The sequence below is a fragment of the Aythya fuligula genome, chromosome 13 (genome assembly GCF_009819795.1).
Source record: "Aythya fuligula isolate bAytFul2 chromosome 13, bAytFul2.pri, whole genome shotgun sequence".
NCBI classification, from domain to species: Eukaryota; Metazoa; Chordata; class Aves; order Anseriformes; family Anatidae; genus Aythya; species Aythya fuligula.
Window position 1 is genome coordinate 73,000 of NC_045571.1, and position 26,708 is coordinate 99,707.

The following is a 26,708-nucleotide window of genomic DNA, read 5'->3' on the forward strand; positions in this document are numbered from 1 at the left end:
TAAAGAATATACCACTTAAAGGAATTTCGGCTTCGATCTTTGAATCAGTGGGAACCGCATTACTGAGGGGTCCACACTCGATTCGTCCGCAACTGGACGTCTCGTTTGTTGTGTTCCGGGATACCCAACCCCAACCGAACGGATCACCGGCCTATACTTACCCACCCCATGGGTCTTCATTTGGTCTTTGTGCACAAAGGTTGCCTGGGGTTTACCGGTTTTATTTGCTTGTGTCTAATTTTGGGTTCATCGGTGAAGGATTTGAATGAAAGTAGTCCTAGAGAAGGCCGCTAAAATCAGCAGGGCGCCCCCTCCGAAGGTCTTTCAATCAGATTGCCTTCATCCGAGTCACGGCACCAAATTGTTATAAATTAGACCACACAATTTACTGGTCTATTGAAATTATTTTATTAATCAAGTAAGCAGACACAAACAAAACAGCGCTGGGCGGCTGGGGAGTCTCTGCTCCGCAACAGCACGCAACTTCCCTTTCCAGTGTTGCTGTTTTATAGCAGTTGAATTCCGGCTTATCAGGATTTGTTGAACTGGCTGAGGCTGCGCAGTCTATTGTTGAGAGGGGGGTCGTTATTCCTCTGCTTCGTGTTCAGGTGGGGGAAGTGAAGCGGCAAAAAGGATGTCTTGTGGTAAGGAATTTCACAGAGTCTGGTTTAACTCAAGTATGTTTACCCAACATCCCCTCCTGCTATCTGCTTGCTAAATCCTCCCCCTTATCAAGGCCATTAATTTTTACAACCTTTTCTCCCCAGCAGATTCTCCAAATTCCTCAAAGACAATGAACAAACCCCCACTAATTTATCACAACGATGAAGGATTTGATTGCTATATGCAGCCGTTAGGGTTGTATTGTATTCTCAACAACCCTGTATTCTCAACATGGCCGCCCAGTAAGCGGCTTCTCGAGAACTACACCTCCCTCAATGCTCTGGGAAGCCAACATGGCTTCCTGGAAACCCGGTGCCAAAAAACTACATTTCCCAGCGTTCCCTGGCAAATTGAACCTCACAGCTTGCTGTAGGACGCCATTTTTTGCCCTCCTATGCCCTCCCTTTTTTTGGGGGGGTGGGGGGAGGAGGGGGTTCCCATGCAGTTCTGGGGGTTTCCCCTCAATTTTGGTGTATCACCTCTACATTTCAGGGTTCTTCCCCACAATTTGGGGGTTCCTTCCCCTAATTTGGGGCTTCACACCCCCAGTTTTGGGGTTTCCCTCCAATTTTGGGGATTCTCCCCCAATTTCAGGGGTTCCCCCCCCACAATTTTTGGGTCCCCCACCATCCTTTTCTTGCCTTTCCCCTTAATATCAAGGTTTGTCCTTCCCCCCCTAATATTAGGCCTAACCCTAACCCCTATTAACACAAACCTCTAACCCTAAACCTAACTGTTGCCAAGCTTTTAAGCAGTGCAAAGATTCAAAAACCAACCAACCAACCTCTCTCCATCACAAAGTTTCTGTTTTGCTATTGTAGCGCACAATTACACAGTAGTGTCCACCACATCAGCACTGCCCTACTTTGGAGCCAGAATACCCTTGTGTTTCTGTCATAAGGCTTCTGTGGTCCATTTCATTGTGCTAACACCATGCCACTATTTTCAATTAGAGCTGCTTTTGCATGTCTTGTTATCTTTGATGACTCTCATGCCAACAAATATTGTGCAGTAAACATGCTTTCTCAATGTCACATTATCTCCTTAGCGAAACTATACTGTCAGCATCCATTTTTTATCTTTTTTCTTACTGATAGCCATTTTCAGTTTCTTTCGTAAAATGAAAAGATAACACCCCATATCACAGACTCCATGGTCCCGAACTTTGGAGCATAAGAGCTTGTAAAAAAATAAAAAATGCATTTCCTTTTGTTATAAGTTGCCCCTTAATTAATTTTCAGAGAGCATTGCATTAATAATAGAAAGGAATTTATTGAGTAAGCAACAGCAAGCAAAACAGCGCTGGGCAGCCGGGGAGTCTCGGCTCCACCAACGGCGCGCACCTCACCCCCGCCAGGGTCCCTTTTTATATCTTGGTAATTCCGGGATTACGCAGCACATCCTGGTATATTCCGTGACTGCGTGCACTGTTGCTAGGGGGTCATCTCTGTCCCTCTGGTGGTCGTGAAGATGAAGGCCGTAGTCTTCCTTGGCGTTGTGGTTCAACTTCTTTTTTTATTTGGTCATGTTGGCCCAGCGTGAGACAGGAAGGCAGGATGTTGATACACTAGTTTAGCAACTTATCAGGAGATGGTTACATGAGCTTTGCAGCAGTGTCTTTGAACAAAAGAGGCAACTGAGATGCAGAAGGAGAGAAGGGGAGGGGGTTCTCTTTTTGTTACATTAAGCAAAAGAATTTTCATAGTGTCTAGCCAAGTATTATACATCTCCTTACTTCAGCAGGGAGCTCTCACAACTCCCGCTCCTCAAACAGAACTCCTTGTTTTTTATAATACAAAAGACAATGAACAAACATTTATTGTGTATTACACTTTCACTTTATTTAAAAAAAGAAAAAAGAAAAAAAAAAAAAAAAAGATTGTTAAAATAATGTTGATTAAGGTGACATTTGGGAGGCAAGGGTAATAGGCATTGGGGAGGCAAGGACAATCGCCAGACAAGGACTGTGTATCTCGAAACAAGACACTGGAACTCATGATAAGGAAGTGGCAGACGGACAGAGGAACAAATGTAAGGACTATAAATCTCGAAACTGGACATTGGAATTCATTATAAAGATACAACAAACGGAAGAATTAGCAACAACCAGCTCTTGCAATTAAGAAACATGCCAACTCAGCAGATTCCTGACCAAAGGTGAAAAGTACACTGTGAGGAAGACTCGGGGTCTTCCTCCCAAAGACCCCTGCCCACGTCCCAAAGACCCCTGCCCACAATTCTTGGGAGGCTCTACACAGACGCAAGGTGCCAAAAGGCTAATTAGCATGAGAAGCGAGGGAAGGCGGGGATAGGTAATGCATATGTATAGGTGCTTGTAGAATATTGATAGATTGATTGTATAAATTCAAGACTGCTTTCTGCTTTGGGTATGCACGATAGGTGGAGAGATCCCCCGTGCATCCAGCGCTGCAATAAAGAATATACCACTTCAAGGAATTTTGGCTTCGATCTTTGAATCAATGTGTAGGAGTTCATTTGACTACCTCCTGCACTCCTTTCATCTTTTCCTGAATGAGAGATGACCTCTGAAAAGGAGCATTTCCTTCAGTTTGTTTTGCTTTTATGACAAACCTTTGAACAGTGAGAACCTTGATCATTTCTAGACACGTGTTTCTATAAAAGGTTTTTCCCTGATGGGAAAAGTGACTTCCCAAGAATTACATGCCCCGGCATGCTCTGGGCACCCAAGATGGCGTCCCGGACATGGAATGCCCGAGAACTACATCTCCCGGTATGCTCGGGGCACCCAACATGGCCGCCCGAAAGCCCATGCTGGAGAACTGCATCTCCCGACATGCTCTGGGCACCCAACACTCCATGGTTTGGGGCAATTCTGGACATGAAGACAGACTAGGAGAAGCACTTTTTGAGAGCAGTCCTGCAGAGAAGGGCTTGGGGGTTCTGGTGAATGAAAAGCTTGAAATGAACCAAGAGTGCATGCTTGCAGGCCAGAATGCCAACTGAATCCTGGGCTGCATCAACAGAGGAATGGCCAGCAGGTTAAGGGAGGGGATTGTCTCCCTCTATTCTGCCCTTCTAAGGCCCCACTTGAAGTCGTGTGTCCAGGTCTGGGCCCCCCAGAACAAGAAGGATGTTTATCTTTTAAGAGCGGGTCCAGAGGGGGGCTACAAAAGTGCTCAAGGGGATGGAACACTTCTCCTATGAAGAAAGGCTAAGAGAGCTGGGGCTTTTCAACCTACAGAAGAGAAGGCTCCGGGGTGACCCCACTGCAACCTTGCAGTACTTAAAGGGGACGTAAAAAAAAAAGATGGGGAACAACTACTCTTAATCAGATAAAGACAGGATAAGGGGGAATGGCTTTAAACTAAAAGAGGTGAGATTTAGATTAGAGGTTAGGAGGAAATACTTCACTTGGAGGGTGGCGAGGCACTGTAACAGGTTGCCCAGAGAAGTTGTGAATGCCTCATCCTTGGTTCAAGACCAGATTGGACAAGGCCCTGAGCAACCTGATCTAGTGAGTGGTGTCCCTGCCTATGGCAGGGTGGTTGGAACTGGATGATCTTTGAGGTCCCTTCCAACCCAAGCCATTCTATGATTTCATTCTGTCGTTCTGTTGATTACTATGTTGGACACTTCATATTTTGAGCTTCCTTTTTTTTTTATAAGCTATGTAGGCTTTGGCTGCAGCTCCATAGTGATCACTGCAGTCTTTCTTCAAGGTATATATAATTCCCCTTCTTTCTTAATAACTGTAATAGCAATTCCAAGCTGTAAACTACTTTGTCATCCTAAGTTGTCCTTTCTTCTTAGGCTTTAGGTTATATATTAGTGACAAAAGCTTAATTTAATTAAAATACCTGTTTGTATTAGGCGCTGAAATTGAAAACCACTGTGAAAGGGGATACATCACCTACCCTGGCAACCACCAGCTTCTGTAAAAAGGAGGTGAGTGAACCCATTTGTGTAAGGAGAGTTCAAAAAAAAAAAAAAAAACCACTAAATTCAATTGAGCATGGCACTGTATATCAGTTGTATATATTGTTTATTTACTTCTCTGATTAGATACTATAGCAGCAAAGTTGTAACATATAGTATGTTAAAGTGATTCTTCAGCCCATAGCAAATGAATAAAGGATGAGCCTGAAGGTAGTAGTACTTCTCATGCTAATGCAAGTCTGGATATTTTTATATCTGAGCATATTTCATGAAAAAAAAAAACAATCAACAACAACAACAACACCACCACCACCACCACCATAATATTTTCCATAACCAATCATCTTTTGATTATTTTAACATCTTTATCAAGTTTAAAGCAAAATTTAGTTGTGTTTTTATTTCCTGTAACTACATTTTTTTTACAAGGCATAGGAGTGAAAAAAGTAAATTACACTTTTCTAGGTGCATCTTATATATAGAAGCTTCAGAAGTGCTTGTAGAATTTCAGACTGCAGCTTAATACTTAATATTAGAGAAGAGAGGGGGGAGGAGACAGAACTTAGGAGGTAAGTACAGAGAACACATGACAAAAGAACAATTTGGGGGAAAGGTAGTTTTAGCGGTACCATGTCTAAATATCACAAATGAACCATGAAATGAAATCAAACTGTATATGCATGGTGGTGCATATATTTTAAGTCTGTATTTTAATTGTTTAATAAGAAATTTCCAGGGTTACACTGAATATCAGCTGCTTGGATTTTAATTCCAGTGTTCCAAGAGTGTATCATACTTATTAGTCTCCAAATCCAATTGGTAGGGAGAGTATTTCTCTGCAAGAAAATTAATTAGATTTTGTTATTTCAAATTCAAAAAATATACTTTTAAGAAATGTACCCTGCCAAAAGTATTTATGTGTTCTTACATGTCACTGTCTTATCTCATTTGTGTCTATATGGTCAGTATTTCTTAGTATAATTAATATGTATCCCTTATGTTACATCATAGCCTTGGGAGTCCCAATCTTTCTGCAGTAATTTTCCTCATGAAGTTGTCTGCGCAGATTCCTGGGGCCAATCCTTGCTGGTTTCTACAGACGCTGGTATCTTGTTAATTGATGGGTAGTAAATGATGCTGTGTTCTTGTGTCAATTATTTATGTATCTGACCATTTTCTTCATAATAAATGTTCATAAGCTCTGTTTAGGTAATTGGTAAGTCCTCACCTGCAAGGAGAGTACCAATCCAAGTGAATCTATAACATTTATGTAATCTAGCTGCAGATTTTTTCTCTGCATCAGAATTCTTATTTGGAGCCATTTTTTGTGCAGATTTCTGAATGTTTTGTTATTTCAGATGCTGTTATCTTGGCCATCTGAAAAGATTTATGAAGTCAAACCCAAACTCAAGGAGCGTCTGGATTTTTTAGCCCTTGATGATACTAATGAACATGAAGCACAAGGCTTATGTGGTGATGAAAGCCAGTTTCTTCCATAGCAGTGCTTTTACTAGTTTGACCTCTTATCTTCTGTGTGCCACGTAAGGCCATTGGGACTAAGGGAATGAAGTTAGTTATCAGTGAAAATTTTCAGACTTTCAAAAGAAAGGTCCCTTTCAGGCTTCAGTTGCATAATTTCATCCATGGCAATGATAAAACACTCCTATAAGGAAGTACTGGTTATGATGCTGCAGCATACATATGAGCTTTGTGCAGAATGTTTCATTTTCATGAGAAAAAACAAGACTTATTTTATTAGAAAGAAATAGTTCAGAACCATTGACTACCAAATTTTAGCAGAATTTTAAAGAAATACGTGTGTTTTCTTTTTTAGATGGTCAGCCATCAGTTCAAGTATTTGATAAAACTCTCCAAATAAAGCAGATGCATGTGTTGGAAGCTCTGGATCTTTTGATTGCCCGAACAGACAAAGGTAGGAGAGGTCCTTGTTATTTGGTTCTTACTTGAATGTCTGTATAACTGTTTATTTGGCAGACATATCAGTAGAAGGGAATGCCCTAGGTGCTTTTCTTTAAGAGTTGTTTTTGTTTTTTAACTTGGAAGCATGCTGTAGAATTTTAATTCCCACAGCACTAGATTTATATAATCACCTTTTGTCACATCACATAACTATTCTTAATTATTGTAATTAGGTTTTTGAGCTCTGAGTTCATTGTTCTCCTTTTCAGATCTTTCCACTACTTTCCCTTTGCTGATTTCCCCTGGGCTGCTTACGTACATGCCCTATGGCTTTAGGGTTTGTAAGTGTCTTGAGGTAATCATGTTTTTATCACTGGCAAGTGCATTAGATGCCTCATTTAGAATAAGGGAGTGCATACAACAAGTACTGTTTGTTGTTTGTTTGCTTGTTTTTCTAAAAGGTGTGGAAAAAAATCTCTAGATGCTCAGAATCATGCTTCAGAGTAAACCTGAAACTGGCCATATTGAATCATCAAATGGTTTGGTTGGAAACAACTTTTCAAGACCTTTTAGTCCGACCTCCCTGCCATGGTCAGGTACATCTTTCAGTAGATGAGGTTGCCCAAAGCCTCATCCAGCCTGACCTTGAACACTTCAGGAGATGGGACATCCACATCTTCTCTGGGCAGCCTGTTCCAGTGCCTCACCACTCTCATAGATTAGATATAAGGAATAAATTATTCGCTAAATCTACCATCTTTCTGTTTGAAACTATTACGCCTTGTGCTGTCACTACGTGCCATTGTAAAATGTCTCTCTCTCTCTTTCTTATAAGCCTCCTTTAAGTATTGAAAGGCCACAATAACATCTCCTCAGAGCCTTCTTTTATCCAGGTTAAAAGAACACAGCTTTCTCAGCCTTTCTTGTAGGTGTTCCAGCTCTCTTATCATTTTTGTGACCCTTCTCTGGATCAACTTTAACAGGTCCATGTCCTTCTTGTGCTGGGGGCACCTGAGCTGAACACAGTACTCCAGGTTGTATCTTACAGGGGCAGTGTGGAGTGGGGGAGTATCACTTCCCTCGACCTTCTAGGCCACACTTCTTTTTGTGCAGCACAGGATATGATTAACTTTCTGGGCTGAAGGTAGACATTACTGGCTCATGTCAGATTTGTCATCCACCAGTATATAGTTGGTCTCCAGCTACTCTTAGAACTCAACACTCTGGAAATCTCCCTAGCTGAATAATGTATTTGTTCAGTTGTACAAAAACGTGGAGGAAATTACTTATGCTGTCACTGTTCTACCAAATGTGTTACTGGTTTTTGTTCTGTGATGTGTAACCACATTCTAGTTCTATAGATTATATTCTCCTGAATATTCTGGTATAAAAAAAATAAAAAATAAAAAAATAAAACTTAAAACCCGTCTGTCCAAACAACTTTTTTTTTTTTTTTTTTTTTAACCCTCATTTCAAAAGGATTAAATGTCCCTAAAATATGCACTTTTTCAGTTAGGTACTTTTTACCCAAAAGTCTGTGAAGTGAATACGCACAGTGCAAGAACAGGATCTGTATGTGTAACACAGATAAAATAATTAGAAATCTGGTTGTTGTATCGTTTTTTACCACATTATGTCTGTTTGCTCAATATTAGCTGAAGTGACATTTACCCAAGCTAAGGGTAAAATGTGGTTCCTTTCATATCATTGGGAGTTGCCCATTTTGGCTGGACCTGATGAAATTCATCCTGGAACCCTTGCAGAACCAGCTGAGATTACCTGAGAGGCATTTGCAGTCATCTCTGAAGACACCTGGTGGGTGGGTAACATTTTTGAAGATCTGAAAAGGGTAGGTGTATCTGAAGCTTAGTTTATGAAACTTCTAGAATAGATAATTGCATTTAATAGTCAAAACGCTGTGATGATTGGTTAAACCTGAAGAGAGAGATGTTACAAGCCATTTTGAGGTAGCAGGATTAGGCATTACTGGCATCAATTCATGATGCTTCAAGCATATTTTGATAAAGAGTTTTTGTGTAAAAAGTTGAAGAGATTTTTGAATGCTGTTATGGGTGCTTTCTGAATCATTTAGAGGAGAGAAAGGTCTTCTGTTCTTGCTAGTATCGTTGCCTCTTGTTTTGTATTTGTATACCATAGTGAAACTGAGATCTGGAGCGGAAGTTATCATTGCCCTTTATTTTCAGACTATGCCTTAGTCTAGTTTTCCATATGGTCTTCTGGAGACCCTCTTCCTATCCCCATGGTGACTGATATTGTCTGATAAAGGAAAATGAGAAAAATAATGAGTTAGATGGGTAAAAGCAATCTTATATTGGGTGTACAAATTGGTATTAAAGACTATATGGGTTTTTAGGATACAATAATATGTTACAAGGTTTGTATGTACTTTAAATGCGTCCTTCTCATGTACTTCAAGTGCATCGATGTAGAACTGGTATTTTAAGACTCAAGCAGAAAGACCGATGTTTGTGTTACGAAAATGTTCCTATAGAATGTGGTATTATCCAGCACTCAGTTCTAACAACCAGGTTTGAGATCACTTTAAGGTAGCTCATTTCAGAAGAAAATCCTGTTTCTACTGCTTTCTAGTACCCTCTGCATTTCTGGGAGAGAGGAAATGTTAACAGTGAAACTAGAACTGAAGATAATGCTATCACGGAGATTTTTCAGGTCAGCATACCAACAGAAGGGGGTATTTCAGGAACCAGCAATACATCTGGTATTAATGACAGATGCAGAAATTGCTTTGGTAGCAGTGCTCTCTTTTCTAATGTTGATTAAATTTGACTTAGTAATGACAGATGAGTTATAGAACTGGATCCACTTTGTCCTCCAAATGTGTTTGTTTATTTTTTTGCTAAAACTTATTTTGTGAAACACCTAGACATGGCGAGGGGGAAGGAGGAACAGCTCCTTCACTTGGAATAATCAAGTCTGTAGGAGGTGAAGAAAAACTCTCTTAAAAAAAATGACACCAAAGAAAAGCTTGGATGATAGTTTCATGAGCAGCCACAGATGTAACACCACAGTGGGGTTATTTGGGACATTTGCAAAACAACTAGTATCCTGAAAGAGGAACGCATTGAGGAATGCAATCTCTAGGATGCATCCTATAGGACACACCTGACAAAGAGACAGAGCTGAATTAATGAGTAGTAATGCTGTTCTTGAACATTTGATTTAGATTATGTTTTCTAGCCTTCCTTTCAAAAGGGTGAATTTTGCTTGCCATTCTTCCTCCATGAACTCATTCATGGAAGCACGCGTTCTTGTATGTACGTTCTTGAAAAGAGAGAGATTGCATATATTTCATTTTCCTTTAATCGGTGTTGACAGTAAGAATTTGCTGGTTGATCAGTGTTTCAAGTTGTGGTGGACTGAAGGAAACATTGCATCTTCTTTTCTCTTACACTTTCTATGGGAAAAGAAGGTCATAAAGGTTCCAGAAGCTGCCCTGATTCATGTTTATCTATTATCAGAATTGAAGGCAGCACATGTGATCTTGCTTTTGTATTTACTGTTGGATCCACACTGACTATACATGTATATTAAGAAAGCGTGCTTATGTTTCCAGCTATACCAGCTAGACTAGTAAGAGAGTATACTTTTGTCAGAAAATCTTGTTTTACTTGCATTTTAAGAAACTTGGCTTTTAGTTAAGAAACTACTCTTAACAATAGCTTATTTCCAACTGCAAATAGTAGTGTATCATTTATTTATTTATTTATTTTAAATTTCGGTGTTGTGTATTCCACTCATGTCTATCTTTGTGGAAAAAAACATTTAGCCGTGGTGGTGGATGCTGTGCTATTTTTGCAGTTGGAATATGCCTTGAACCTAACTTGCCTAACTTTGAAGAACTGATAAGCAAAACCAGTCCACATCCAAAAGGTTTTCAGACTCTGTTAAGGATCCAGGTATCAGCTGCTAGGCTGGATGGTTCCAGAATTTAAAGTTAACCCTTCTTCTCTTGCCTTTAGTTTGTATCTGTCTTATTTTCACCGTCTTCTAGCAGTGTAGGTTTCACTGATTTGAGGCTCCTATTATTTATTGCCGCAGCACCATCTGATGGGAAACTCTGCTAGTGAACTGAAAGGGTTGCTTACTGGAACTGTAGAGTCTAGATAGAGTTCACAAGCAGTCTTCCTGTCACATTGCTGCTTACACTCAGAGAAGCAAAATTGTTTAACTTTGCTTTTATGGCAATGCTGTCTGTTAGGTGATTCATCTCTTTGGAAGTATTAATTTCAAACCACCACTGTCTTTTTCTAATTTGCTGTTCCCTGACTTTCTCCATCTTCAGGAAAAGATTCTCGTCTCCTTGTCTTCAGATTGAGTGCTGTCCAAAAAGATATAGAAACAAAGCAGATGATAAGAAGCAAATATGACTGCAGAGAAAATAAATTGGAGAGAACAAAAGGTAGCTTTATTATCTTGTATTAAAAGTGTACACTGTGGTATTGTGCCAGTAGTTGCCAGGGTTTATTAGCTCCCTTGAGGCTTCACCTTTAGTTTTATCTCTGGACAGTTAATTCAAACTTTAAGCTTATGTGTGAAAATAACATAGGGTACAGTCCAGCCTATCATTTGAGAACTTGGTAAAAACATACCATGTTACTTGGCAATCACTGCTGATGAAAAGCTCTGGTGAAAAACAGATATGTTGCTTTCAGGATTGAGGGGTATAAGAAAAATTATGCATGGATGTAAGACTGAAATAAAGGTCACTGTGAGGTAGAAGAACAATGGCAAATCTTTTTTAATTAGTAATGCTTAGAATAGTTTGGGTATTGCAGATTATTTTAGTAGATGTAAACATTTTCCGATATTCAGCATCAAGCTTCCTTGGAAAGCTGGAAACTGCAGAATAGTAAAGAAAAAAACATATATTTACTCTTTTACTTGCAAAAGGAGTAAGGGGGAAAATAGTTTTCAAAAGACTTACTGCCTTTTGTCTTTTTCTAGAATTTACTATTATCCTGTTGGGATGTTTGTAATTGTGTGGTGCTCAGGTATCAGATACCCATTGTACTAACTATCATACAATTACAGAGCAAAAATAAAAAAATTAAAAATAACAGTCCTTACCCCAAATATTTACAACCTAAATTTTTTTTTTTCTTAGGCTGCCATTTGTATGCCATTAATACTCACCATGGCAGTGAACTGAGGATTGTTGTGGGTATTCAGAACAAACTACTTCTCATCACAAAGAAATACAATCCATGCAACAGTTTAACCAGCAGCTCTTTGCTGTCATTACCTGAATGTCCAGTAGACGAGTTCCAGTACATCTGGGTATGTGTAATCTAATCACTAATCACTTTTACAGACTGGGCAGCACTCAGCTAGTGGACGAAAAAAGCAAAGAGCATGCATTTTATCGTCTGGAACCTCCAGACAGATGTAAGTGAGAAGCAATACGATGGAGATCCATCATTGATATGCCAAATAAATATTTCAGACTTCTTAAATTGTCATCTTGTTCTGTATCATGCTTCTCTGCTTAGATTACATCCTTGTAAATTCATGGAGCAATGCAATATTCACACTAAGAGCCTGAAAAAGAGAATAATACTATTATTTATCTCGTAGGAAATATGCCTTTCTGACCCTCCAGTGGTTATGACACTGGTGGATGGACCTACTGGAGACAGTGACGTTATGATCTGTGTGGCGTATCAGCATCAGTTTGATTTAGTTAATGAAAGTATTGGGGAGTCCTATAGACTGCATCATGTTGAAGCAAACAAAGTAAATTTCTAGCATTTAAACTATTTTCTTGCAGAATTGGTCCATGCTGTGCTGACCTCCTGGGAGCAGCATTTAAGGAGATCCTCTTGTCTCCTTTACTTTTCACTTTTTTAACTTCTACTTTAGAGTACTCTGAGGCATTTTTTCCTTTTGGAATGTGTGATAATAATCACTCCTAAGAGAGGTAGTTATAAGGTATGACATATTAGGAAAGAGCCTGTGTTTCAAGCTCTGGAATATTGCTGTCAGTATAAATGCAAAGCCATTTTTTCTCCTTTCTTAGTCAATATTTTGATTTTTGTCTTTTCTTCATGGTCTCTGTGTTTTATTCTTTAGGAGGTTGCAGCAAAATAATTTCAGGTTTTGGCCACCATTATCTCATTCAGATTTGCCTATTTGCATGTACTAAAACTGAAATATTTGTGTATATCTTTTAGTTCTAAACTGCTGCCCAGCCAAGTGATACATTAACTGTATCTTACTAACTGGGACATAGGGTTGGGATTTAAGTAAACATCCTGATTTTTGGAAAAGGGTTCAAATGTTTCCTGTTGCTGGGATGATAATGATCTTCAGCATTTTGAAAATCAAATAATTTCAATAATTTCTTAATATGGATGTGAATGTATAGCTTTAAGCATAATTTAAAAAAAAAAAAAAGAAGAACCTTTTACAGGGTTACTCTTGTGTTCTGTTGACTTCTCTGCTCATAATGGTATAAGGGACGTCTCTTTTGATTTGATGCTTCTTGTTGATTATTTTTAAATCATCTGTGTTTTTATTCAGATTTGATGATGAAGAGGGTTGGTACTCCTAGCATTGGCAATACAGTGTTAAGATTCTCCACAGCAATGGGAATCTATTTTAATCTGGATTAAGAAGGAAATACAATTAAAGAATGTGGACAGTCAAGAATCGCCCCCCTCTGTTCTCTTCCCCAGTAACCCTTATTTCCTTTGAGAACACAGACAAAGCAGGAATTTAATTAGATCTGTGCCAGTGATTTTTGTGTTGTTGAAATTGGTTACCAAATTATTTCCACAGGTCACAAAGCAGAAATGTCTTTCAGTTGCTACAAAGGATGGGTCAAAATGTGTTTTGTATAGATATATATAAGTCTCCAGATCTGTTTAACGGTTCTTGCCTTATATTTGTCTTAAATCAAGAGAACACCTACTTTATTGCACAAAGGAAAGCCATGAAGTTCATGAAGTCAGTCTCCAGCCCTGCCCAAGTAGCAAATAGTGTGGTCTAGGAGACATTTGTCTAATCCAGTCTTAAGTATTTCATCAGGGAGGTCTCCTTTTCTGAATGTACATACTACTACTTATGGGTGTCTTGTTTTTCTTTTAATTTAACTGTAAAAGACAAATACAGGATTAAAGTATGAGAATATAAGTAGCCTATGCTATGCAAAAACCATTTTAGTTTATCCAGCAGTGGTTCTCAGTTTCTAAATTCAGCTTATTCAGTAATTCTTGAAGTACATCCACATCAATCAATGTACCTGTTAGTGGTTTTGATCCAGTAATTGGCACTTTTGATCTTTCTGCTAGTCATGATTTTCAGTCGAGCTTTTTAGATTTCACTTTTTGGAAAGAATTGCTATTTTTAGCATAGCATGTTAATTCAAAGCTACCCTGAAATAACTCAGTTTCCCAAAATTTATATTGTCAAGTAAGTTAGGTATGTTTGTATCATTTTATACTGTAGGTATGTATTTATACTGAAGGTACAAAATTGAATATGCATTACTGAAATACAGCATTGAATACAAAAGAAATTGATTTCCATCCTATCGGCATCCTGAAAATGAATCACAAAAAAGAAATATATTTTTTTTTCTTTTATCTGTAATTGTGCACCAACTGATTTGATTGCTTCTTAGTCAAAACCTGGTCATAGTAACATCAGTATCCTATCTGCCTGATCATTACCCTTTCCTATTATCATTGCAGGTAAATTTTGTTGCAGCTATTGATGTATATGAAGATGGTGAAGCTGGCCTACTGTTATGTTATAACTGTAAGTAGTTAGGGAAGACTGGAAATGATAATATCTCAACATGTAATTCTTTCTTCATTGGAGTTTAGGTCTGTATTTTAAAGTTTCAGTGTTTCATGGAAAGTATTTCAAAATACATTTTTTTTTTCAATTTAAGTGCATATTAGAAGGACTAGAAATGGAAGTACTGTTTTATTGTGGTGTGTGTAATTGGACAGACATTACCATCTTACTCACAAAAGTCCTATTTCTTCAGATCTATCGTATTCTTTGCCTAGTCTCACACTGGGTGTTTCTAGGACATGTACAAATTAGTATTCCACCCCTTTTCTTCTTTGTGCTTTCCCATTCTGTCATTGTGCTTTCTTTCCTTCTGCACACTTCTTTGTGCTGGCACATTTTAAAATTGTAATTCTCTTAATCTCTTTTTATAAAACGGCCTTGGATTTAATATGCATATGCTCTTCTGTGCTGTACACATGTAGTTTTGCTTTCAGTCCTCAGGAAAAAGAAAGTTATGAGTATGAAACGTCCTTTATGAGGTGATGCTGAAGGACAAAGCACAACTTTCTGTTTCAGATGGCATGTCCTATTTGCCTTTCCAAAGAGAGCATTGATGGAAACAGGATAAATACATCTACGTATTCTAGCATTGGCCGTTAGATTGGTACCACAGGGAAAAAGTCTCTAAAGTGTATCTTTGTATGCTCTGTGAGGCCTCATTGGTTTCGGTAGTTTAACAAATCCTACCTAGTTCTGGTTCACTCAGTACTGCTTCAGAACTAAAAGGTCTGAGTAGTGTGAATTCCCAAACCTGTACTTCTGTGCAGAATCAGTCCTACTCTAGTAGGCTTGTCACAGAGCCAAAGTTAACAAACTTGGTTGATCCTAAGGTCCTAAAGCCTGTTGCACAGGGTTGCAGCAACTTGAATCCTTATTTGTAGGGCCCTGTCACAGGGAAACCTCTTTTGGTCTTGTGACAGTTTTACAATTATGAAAGTATCATCATGGAACAAGTATGAAAACACATGATTTGACAGTGTTCTAAGTCTGGATTTCAAACAAGACCTTTTTTTTACACTTGTGGATATAAAGTTAGTTTAAGTTTAAGGACACCAATTACAGAAAAAAAAAAAAGGATTTTACCTAAAAATAGAGAAGTAGTAGATTCAAAAGTTATATGATTAATGAAATCTTGGTATCTGTAGTATCCCATGTGTATTACAATCCTCAAAGAACACAAACTGTGCTAGTATGTGGCTGCTTGAAGGGTAGTTTTTATAGTCAGAGAGGTACAGCTCTGCTTACATCACTTTCAGAAATGTTCTTAACTATTCCTCTATCCATAGACAAAGTAAGGAGCTGATGATTGCTGAAACAGAACAATACTTACTTTGTGAAATCTGACAAGTTATTAAAATGTAGCTCTACTATTTGTGTCTTGTAAATGTATTCACAAAGGAAGCACATTTCCCTTATGGTCTGTTTAGATATAGAGGGACTTCTACATAAGTGTTTGATATTTATCTGTGTATTATCCTCACTTCTGTAAAATCTACCTATAACGTTGGTGTTTGTCATTTGTGCTGTAAGATATTGGAGGTTTCTTTTTTTCCTTTTTTTGTTACAGATGTTTGCCAATATAGAAAGGTGTATCCTTTTAATGGAGGTTCTCCACTCGTCCAGTCATCATCTTATGACTTTCACTTTAGCTGGAATCAAGTTCCTTATGATGTTGGTAAGAACATACCTCTTTTACCCTTTTTTCATTACTATTTAGGCTTGCACTTGGCTGTTGGTGGAATTGGAGCATGTGTGCTAGGAATATAAATATAAAATAAATATAAAAATAAAAATAATTTAACATATATAAATCTATTTTTAATATAATAAAATTTAATAAATATGGGTTAATAAATTCCTATAAATAAGAATTTCTTCATGGAGAGGGTGGTTAACCATTAGAATGGACTGCCCAGGGAAGTGGTGGAATCCCTATCCCTGGAGAGGTGTTGACATAACACCAAGATGTTGAAGGATTTTTTGAAACGGCAAAAATCCCATGGCTTGCTGCAGCTGAGCAAACCAAGCTACCAGGGCAACTATGAGAAGTTCCCATGACAGTGTTCCCACATCGCCCAATTGAGGAATTTAGAAAAATATTGTTACCAGCCTCTGGCTTCAAGGACAAGGTCTATATGACTGCTAATCACAAGAGGGGTTGTTTTCTTGCAGGTGGGGTTGTGTTCTTGTAGTTGTTTGTCTGAGTGCTTTTGACCACTAATTTTGTGTGAAACACTATCCACCCCTGTTAAGTTCACTATAAAAGTTAGGCTATTCGGGCAATAAAATGGAGCATGATCTGACTCTACTGGTGTCTGTCGTGCTTTCAGCCGTGCTTCCTGCAACACCAAGGGACATAATGATGGAACTTGGTAGGTCAGGTTGATTGTTGGACTTGAAGGTTTTTTCCAACCTAGATGATTCTGTGATTCTCTAAGCATGTTGCATTCATGATGCCACTTCAGCTAAGATTCTACATATGGTATCTTTAATAAGTGGAGCCGTGGGGCCAAGTTTTTCCTCTGATAAACTTTTTTTTTTTTCCTTTCTCTCTTTTCTGTTTTTTTTTTTTTCCATTCAGTTTATTTTCTGCCAGGCATGGAGAGTGAAGTTTTCTTCAGGCTTGTATCTGAATGTCCATCAGTACAGTAGACAAATCTTGTCATAGGAAAGGGAGATACCAGAGTAGGTCAGATACTCAAGAATTGTTTTCAGGGAGCATCTGAGAAACATTTACTTTAATCATTCTTCCTTGCAAAATAATTTTTGTTTCATTGCAGTCTGTGCTTTCCCTTCTATCCTTGCCTTCACTACTGATTCCATTGAGATCTGATTAGTGGTGAGTGGAAACTTAGTCCACACAGCAGTTGTGCCTGAGCTTCAGCTTGTAGCATCAAGGGTAAGACATGAGAAAAGCATGTTTGACTATTTGTGAAGTGTTGGGACCTAATTCACATAAAGAGTTGCTGAAGCCCAAACCAAACCAAAACTGACACATTTTCTGATTTGCATTAACTGTTAATTTGTGTGCTCTTAGCTTGTAGTGAGTACAGTGAGAATCAGAATTGATCTAACTGTCCTTTATTGCTTGCAGTAATGCAGAGCTGAAGTATTTGATTATTTATAGGGCAGATGCTCTTCTGAACATCACAGAAGTTCTCCCCATTTACAGTGAGATAGCCTTTCTGTGGCCAGCTGTAGTTAACTTAGCAGCAATACAGCAACAGTGGCAATAGAACATAGTGGACAAACATTTAAGCTCTTCTTCAGCAAGTGTTTAAGAAAGTTTTGCTGTACTAATGATGAGTTCTTTGTGATTTCAGTCAGATATTTATTTTAAAGCTACTGCTGCAGTAAGGGGATCATCTCATAGCAGTTCTAAGGAAATGAGTTCAAGTTCTCCTCAAGCACCGACGGCTTATGAAATACCAGAATGTCCTCTTTCTTCTTCAGAAGGTAACGTGGTTTCCAGGCTACTTGAAGCTTTGATTATTATCTTTAGTAAAATGAAATCAATCCGTTAAAAGATTTTGTTTTCATGGCTGAGAGTCTGGAAGATGGAAACCTTATCCAGAGATCTGAAACACCTGGCTGAGCTTCTGCCCCATAGTATCTCTTCTGAATGCACAGCAGCACTGTTTTGAAGAAATCATGTCTGTAGGAGGGGAAGAATTAAGCTTCACTACCTTAATGAGTCTTTGGCAATATGGCCAAGACTATAAAGCAAAAAGAGGTATAAAATTGGGGGAAAACTTTCAGACTTCACATATGCCATTCCTTTCATTCATGAACAGCTAAACTATCGATAGCTAATTAAACTAATGAAAACTAAAGGCAAGAAGTATTTCTAGTCTCAAAAGAGTTAATAAATTTAAAGTTAATAAATGCACAGTAAATTTGGTGTAACATGATCTGTGAACAATCGATCTAGAGGGATAAATAATAGAGAAACAAAGGAACACCAACTAGATAATGCAAGATGTATGTAGATCTTGTTCATTTAGATGTATTTAAATCTGCTGCTGCACTGTTGACAGAAGAGGAAAAGAGAAAGGAATCATATAATCATAGAATCATAGAATATCCTGAGTTGGAAGGGACCCTTAAGGATCATCAAGTCCAACTCTTGACACCGCACAGGTCTACCCAAAAGTTCAGACCATGTGACTAAGTGCACAGTCCAATCTCTTCTTAAATTCAGACAGGCTCGGTGCAGTGACCACTTCCCTGGGGAGCCTGTTCCAGTGTGCAACCACCCTCTCTGTGAAGAACCCCCTCCTGATGTCAAGCCTAAATTTCCCCTGCCTCAGCTTAACCCTGTTCCCGCAGGTCCTGTCACTGGTGTTAATGGAGAAAAGGTCTCCTGCCTCTCGACACCCCCTTAGGAGGAAGTTGTAGACTGTGATGAGGTCTCCCCTCAGCCTCCTCTTCTCCAGGCTGAACAGGCCCAGTGACCTCAGCCGTTCTTCGTACGTCTTCCCCTCCAGGCCTTTCACCATCTTCGTAGCCCTCCTCTGGACACTCTCCAACAGTTTCATGTCCTTTTTATACTGTGGTGCCCAGAACTGCACACAGTACTCGAGGTGAGGCCGCACCAGCGCAGAGTAGAGCGGGACAATCGCCTCCCTTGACCTACTAGCGATGCCGTGCTTGATGCACCCCAGGACACGGTTGGCCCTCCTGGCTGCCAGGGCACACTGCTGGCTCATATTCAACTTGCTGTCTACCACGACCCCCAGATCCCTCTCTTCTAGGCTGCTCTCCAGCGTCTCATCGCCCAGTCTGTACATGCAGCCAGGGTTTCCCCGTCCCAGGTGCAGGACCCGGCACTTGCTCTTATTAAACTTCATGCGGTTGGTGATCGCCCAGCTCTCCAACCTGTCCAGATCCCTCTGCAAGGCCTTTCCACCCTCATTGGAGTCCACAACTCCTCCAAGTTTGGTGTCATCAGCAAACTTGCTCAAAATACCTTCTATTCCTACATCCAGATCGTTTATAAAAATATTGAAAAGTACCGGCCCTAAAATGGAGCCTTGAGGGACCCCACTGGTGACCGCCCGCCAGCCTGACGCAGCCCCATTTACCATAACCCTTTGGGCCCTGCCCATTAGCCAATTGCTCACCCATCGTATGATGTTTTTATTTAGCTGTATGGTGGACATTTTGTCCAGTAGGATCCTATGGGAAACCGTGTCAAAAGCCTTGCTGAAGTCCAAAAAAATCACATCAGCTGGTTTCCCTTGGTCCACCATACGGGTGATCTTATCATAAAAGGAAATCAGGTTAGTTAGGCAGGACCTACCCTTCACAAACCCATGCTGGCTGGGACCAATGACTGCTTTGTCCCCCAGGCGAGCCTCAATAAGTTCGAGAACCATCTTCTCCATGATTTTACCAGGCACTGACATGAGACTGACAGGCCTGTAATTGCTAGGGTCTTCATTCTGACCCTTCTTGAAAATCGGCACAACATTTGCCAGCTTCCAGTCTACCGGGACCTCTCTAAATTCCCAGGATCGTTGAAGAATAATTGAGAGAGGTTCCACGATGATGTCCGCCAGCTCTTTCAGCACCCGGGGATGAATCCCATCCGGACCCATGGACTTGTAGGGATCCAGGTGGAGTAGCAAATCCCGCACACGTTCAGGGTCGGTTGGGAGTTTGTCATCCCCACCGTCCCGGTGGAATCTGAATTTCAGGAATCTGAATTTCTGTTTTTAAGACAGGCAATATGCTTTTTCTCAGTAAGCCAAGTTGTCAGTCTGCAAAATGTGGACGTATTTCTTCCTCCTCCTAGCCTATTTATAGTGAAAGATACAGTACAAGGAAGATCTTTGTTACTTGGGTTAAAAAGCACCCCACATAAAGTTTATAACTTTTCTGTATAACTTTTCATTTGAAGTATTTAGAACTGATACTGGTATGAAAGTGTAACGTTCTTTTTTCCTTCTGCATTTCAGGTGAAGTTCCAGGCTGGAGAAGTCTGCCCACGTGAACCTAATGAGGTTCAACAAGTCCAAGTGCAAGGTGCTGCACCTGGGTCAGGGAAATCCCAGACATGAGGACAGACTAGGAGAAGCACTCATTGAGAGCAGACCTGCAGAGAAGGACTTGGGAGTTCTGGTGGACAAAAGGCTCGGCATGTACCAGCAGTGTGCACTTGCAGGCCAACAGGCCAACTGCATCCTGGGCTGCATCAACAGAGGAGTGGCCAGCCGGTTAAGGGAGGGGATTGTCCCCCCTCTACTCTGCCCTTCTGAGGCCTCACTTGGAGTACTGCATCCAGGTCTGGACCCCCAGCACAAGAAAGATTTGGACCTGTTAGTGCGAGTACAGAGGAGGGGCTACAAAGATGATCAGAGGACTGGAGCACCTCTCCTATGAAGAAAGGCTGAGAGAGCTGCGGCTGTTCAGCCTGGAGGAGAGAAGGTTACAGGGAGGACCTCACCGTGACCTTTCAATAATTAAAGGAGTCTTGTAAAAAAAAATGGAGAAGGACTCTTTACTCAGGTAGATAATGATAGGATGTGGGAAGTGGTTATAAACTAAAAGAAGATAGGTTTAGACTAGACTAGGAAGAAATGCTTCACTGTAAGGGTAGTGAGGCACTGGAACATGTTGCCAAGAGAAGTCGATGCCCCATATCTGGAGGTGTTCAAGGCAAGGCTGGATGGGGCTTTGGCCAACCTGATCTAGTGGGTGGCATCCCTATCTATGGCAGGGGGGTTGGAGTTAGATGATCTTTAAGATCCCTTCTAACACAAGCCATTCTATGATGATTCTATTATAAGGTAACCGTATTCTAAGCCAGCTAGGAACTTTTTAGTTAGTAATGAAAACCATCAAGAGAGATCACAATGTTTTTTTGTGATTATTTGATTTCCTTTTGAGAGTATTAAGACTTTTATTCCTTTATTGAGGCCTTTTGGATGAACCTATTCCCCAGACAGAAGGTGCACAAAAGCAAAAAAAGGCTCCTCGAAGACAGTCAGATCCCAAGCAGGGAGCGGTAAGATCAACTAGTAGCGACAGGTAAATATATGGGCTTTAGAAAATAACCTAAGTTAGACTGTAAGTATTTTGGGAATTGATTGTTCCTCAACCTTTTTACTCTAATCTTAGTTCGGTATAGCCTGACTGAGGCCCTTGTATACTACTGTGAATTTCATCCTACTGTGTATTAGAGTATCTGAATACTATCAGTACTGAAATGGTTATACCTCTTGCTAAAGATATGTTATGAGGAAAGCAAGACTAAATGGGACTTTGTGGGGACCTGGTGCAGTTGAGACAGTCAGCAGGCCTACAACGTCTGCACTGTGCAGACTCACTTGCTATTTTCTTCATATCCTTGTGTCTTATCTCCAAAATAAATTTTGTAAAGAAACACTATTGCATATGTCTGTTTGTATCTGCTTACCAGACCCCCTGCCATTGTGTTTTTTTTTCATTGTTTTTATAACCTGCATTTGTGATAAGTAGCAGCAGAATTCAGCCAAGATACAGTAGACTGAGATTATTTTTTTTTCAATCCACTGCAATGTAAAACGTTATTATATTTATTCCACTATTTGAAAATTATATGGAGGGGAGCATTCATTAACATGACCTTTGGGCAATAATCTGATGTATGTAATCTCTGTTTTAATATGAGTTGTTATCAAGGCTCTGGTTCAGTGCTAGCTTGGTGTGGAAGCAGAGTAAAACAGAGAGAAATTCAGTTTTAATGGTTTGTCTCTGCCTTTAGGATAACTTGATTGTATGCAGAAATAGCCACTGACCCTGCTTGCCCTTACCTGTGTATTGTTTCTCAGTGACTTTTGTCTTCATCTTTGCAGAATAATCTCAGCCTCTTTTGAAAGCTTTTCTGAGAGTCCTCATCTTTCCACTAGTTCAGATCCTGATACTGTAGCAAACAGAGAGGAGAGCTCACCATCTAGCTATCCATTCCATCTGACTTCTTTATACGATGAGGACAACATTGACTTGAAGTGCAGACAGACTGTTCCTTACTTCAACTTTTCTTACAGATCTGTGAGCTCTGTAGGAATGTCACAAACACTGCTTCTAGTGGTAAAATGTGTCTGGAAGTATTGGTGATTAATCTTTATAGATCCCATGTTGTTCTGGCTTGCTTAGCCTGATTTGGTGATGCTTACATCTTTGACATATGTATGTTTTCTTATCTCAATATTGCTTTTTGTGGCATTCTAAAGGTAGGTAATCAATGAGAGCTTCAGGCTGAAAATGAAGTAAAAAGTATTATTTATTCTGAGCTTCTTATAATTGAAGTACCTGAATGAAAGTGGCATTCAGTTAATTGCTGTTACTAATATCTTGAGCTGTTTTACAAGTGTGTACCATGTAGAAAGAAGAATTTGATGATGTAAATCACTCATTTTGTTTTTTCATTCTCAAAAAAAAAAAGCTTTTAGACAAGGTCTTTTCAGACAACGCAAGTGCAGTCTGTCCTTGAAATGATGGAGCTGTGTTTTATTCACTGAGGAATGATGGTTACTCTATAAAGATCAGGTAACAAGAACGTGTTGTTTTCTTTTCTCTGACCTGTCCTTGCACATTTTTTTTTTTTTAAGAGAAACTTGAAAACTGTTTTGACATTAAGAATCTTTGAGTAGAATGACTTTTTATAAGAAAATACAAGCTTTCAAATCTTCCATAAACTTGGAAGTCAAAAATACATTGTATTTCTCCACAAAGGGAATGCTGTTTCTGTAGTGCACCTGCAGATTTCCTCATTACAGGCAGAAGCCCGTGCCCTGATTTTCTTTCTGACTACACAAAGATTCCTGTGCTGGCATCAGAATTAATTGTTGTCTGCTTTTACACCAACAATAGAATTCATTGCTCCAAGTAAATATATTTTTCTAAATGGAGCGGGCTGAAGTTTTACTACCAAGAAGCTAGTTTTCTATGATGAAATAGTCGTATTAGATCTTTTGTTTTGTTAAAAGATAGTATTTCATCATTAAAGCTTGACTTTTTTTTAACCCTTTCCTTCATGCCAAAAATCAATTTTATACAATGTTTTGAAAGGGTTTGCTGTTTCTCATGAAAAAGTGATGCTTCCAGGCTTTTTATATATGAAGATTTCGGCTTAATTAGGGTATTTCTTGCTCTTTATATAGAAATATTTCTGTATCCTCTTTCTGAACAACCCTAAGTATATCCCTTGGAGGAATCTGAGAGGAATTTAAAATAGGACCCCAGAAAAGGCGTACAAAGCCCCTTTTGCCCATCAAAAATTGCCCCCAAAGGAAGGCTTTGGGTACAACTGAACTCCCCAGGGGAGCCTTTACGCAGCCCCACATGCGGCTGGGCTCTCTGTGTTCGCTCTTTCTGAACAACCCTAAATATTTATCCCTGGGTGGAATCTGAGAGGAATTTAAAATAGGACCCCAGAAAAGGCGTACAAAGCCCCTTTCGCCCATCCAAAATTGCCCCCAAAGGAAGCCTTTGGGTACAACTGAACTCCCCAGGGGAGCCTTCACGCAGCCCCACATGCAACTGAACTCTGTGTTCTCTCTTTCTGAACAACCCTAACTAAACATATTAGTCACGTTTCAAGTCATCTGTTTCAATTCAGACAATTTCAAGTGTGAAAAGTGAAAACATAGCTTATCCATGAGCTCCTTCAGAACTCCTTAGTGAAATGCTGCCTTAGCCTTTTGACTTCTTACTTCTGTTTCTGTGTCAAAACTTGTTCTGTATCATTTCAGTTGGAGATGGATTCTTTGACATCCGTGCCAAGAAAAACCTTTCTTCCGTAGGAGCCCTTCAATGTACACAGAGCCGATAAAGATCATCTTTTTTGCCATTTGGTGCTCAGCATTGGGCCATAGCCTCCCGCATCACGGCAAGGCGGCACCCATACGTTCGTGTTCGGACACCTGTGTCCTGCGATCGCCGTTTCCGAGCCGATCGAGATGGGACCTGGACCCCGGTGCGGCTAGCACACACTTCACCCAAGACCGCAGTCCAGCGGCTTGGGATGGCCAGGCACTGCTCCGCACAGGCCAGTACACAGGGTTCCAGACGGCCATTCCCCGAGCCGGCGGACAACAGCCACCAGCTTCAAGGCACCGCCGGCACCCACGGCGCCCTACGACGGACCCCCTGAACACGGGACAGCTGGCTCCCTGTGCAACCTGTGGCCAAACTCCTGCACCCGGGACCACTGTCCAAAAGCCGCTCTAGGTCAGCCCCGGACCGTGGTGAGCCTAGCACACACATCGCCCAGGACCGGAGCCCAGCGGTTCAGTACGTCCGGGCGCAACTCCGCACAGGAGAAAACACTCCGGTCTCCAGGACGGCACGTCCCCGAGCCAGCAGACGACAGCCGGACCTCTGGAACATGGGACAGACGGCCCCCGCGCAGCCCATGGCCAAACTCCCGAACCTTAGACCGACATCCCCAATCCGCTCTAGTTTGGCCCTGGACCCTGGTGTGGGTAGAACACATGTCGCCCAGTACCGGAGCCCAGAGGTTTGGGATGGCTGGCCACTGCTCCGCACGGGACCGAACCCCCCATTCTCCATTACATCCAGTCCCCGAGCTGGCGGATGAAAGCCTCCCACTTCACGGCACAGCCGGCACCCACGGAACCCGAAGACGCACCCCTGTAAAACGGGTCAGCCCATGGCCAAAGTCAGTCCCGCACATGGGACCCACTGTCCACGAGCCGCTCGAGGTCGGCCCTGTTCCCCGGTGAGCCTAGCACACACTTCGCCCAGGACCAGAGCCCAGGAGTTCAGTACGGCTGGGCGCCGCTCCGCACGGGACAGAGCACCCCGGTCACCGGCACGGCCAGTCCCTGAGCCGGCGGAGGACAGCCTCCCGCTTCAAGACATGGCTGGCACCCACGCTGCTCGTGGCTGGACACCCGTGTTCAGGGATTGCTATCCCCGAGCCGCCCGAGGTCGTACCCAGACCCCGGTGAGCCTAGCACACATTGCGCCCAGGACCGGAGCCCAGGGGTTCAGTACGGCCGGGCGCCGCTTCGCACAGGACAGACCAACCCGGTCTACGGCAAGGGCAGTCCCCGAGCTGGTGGACGACAGCCTCCCGCTTCACGGCACGGCCGACACCCTCAGCGCCTGAGGACGGACCCCCGGAACACGGGACAGACGGCCCCCGCGCAGCCTGTGGCCAAACTCCCGCACATGGGACCAATGTCCAGGAGCTGTTCGAGGTTGGCCCCAGACCCTGGTGCGGCTAGCACACACTTCGCCCAGGACAGAACCCAGGGGTTCGGGACGGAATGCCACCGCTCCACAAGGGACAGAACCTCCCAGTCTCCAGGAGTATTAGTAGTAGTATTATTACTGTCATTATCATTTTTCTGTCTTAATAAACTGTCTTTATCTCAACTCACAGGCTTCACTTTCCCATTTCTCTCTCCCATCCCAGAGAGGGAGTTTGGAGGGTGAGCAAATTGCTGTGTGGTGTTTAGCTGCCAACAGGGTTAAACCACACCACCAAGCCTGCCCGAAAGGCAAAACAGACTAACAGAATCCACCCACTAACTTAGGGACCACACTGCCATCCACTCACCCTCGTTCAACTTTCCAGCTTAGTCCATGCCTATGACCTAGGCTACAAGAAACAGAGGTCATGTCTGTGATGGACATGCAAACAGTATAGCTCCCTGCAGAGAACTCAAACACACAGGGAAGAGACAGAAAAGAGAAAACACCCTCAGGTCCACGAACGCCAAAAGGTCATGACTGCACAGCAGCCCCAACAGGGGTAATCACAGACTTACCTTTTATAGACGACAAAAGTGACCCTGCTCACTCTCTTCATAACACTGCACTTATGTGGTCAAGCCCCTTGCGATGCGTACTGAAGCTCTTCATGAATCCTCCAGCCAGTTACACAAATGGCTTGATATATCTAGGGATTAAAATGTAACCGAAAAAAAGGAACCGTACCCCACGATTTCCCAAGTACCCCACGATTTCACAAGTTAGCTGGCAATGCCCCCTAAATATCCCTCTATAATGTGAACTCCAAGCACTTAAAATATAGAAGGCTGCAAGGTCTAAAGACTCTACAGCCAGAGCCAGAATGAGCTAGCAGCCACTCAGATTTTAGCCCAAAGCAACTATTTTTAGAGACAGGCTGGGAACTGGTTCTTTTCAAGCCAAGGACCATTTCACCATCCTCAAAGCTAAAGAAACAGTTGACTGCTCTGTTGAATCATGTTCCTGGCAAAAAAAATCCGGGGACCAGCCCTGGTGACCAGATGTTGGGAGAAGAGCTGGAGACCAGGTGTGAGGACCGAATCTGGGGACCAACTCTGGGGACAAAATCTGTGGAATGGGTGTGGGGGAGCAGGTCTGGG

The 26,708-nt window shown here is 41.4% G+C and overlaps 1 protein-coding gene across 1 annotated transcript; it reads left to right on the forward strand.

Moving 5' to 3' along the window:
- The first annotated feature begins 4,267 nt into the window (after window positions 1-4,267).
- Window positions 4,268-17,867, forward strand: LOC116494309 (GTPase-activating Rap/Ran-GAP domain-like protein 3). Its single transcript, XM_032196130.1, is given in 11 exon segments — window positions 4,268-4,315; window positions 4,516-4,590; window positions 5,593-5,703; window positions 6,415-6,514; window positions 10,826-10,942; window positions 11,648-11,820; window positions 12,118-12,276; window positions 14,235-14,301; window positions 15,911-16,018; window positions 17,124-17,242; window positions 17,667-17,867. Coding segments are annotated over 11 exon segments (1,278 nt in total).
- Window positions 17,868-26,708: the final 8,841 nt, after the last annotated feature.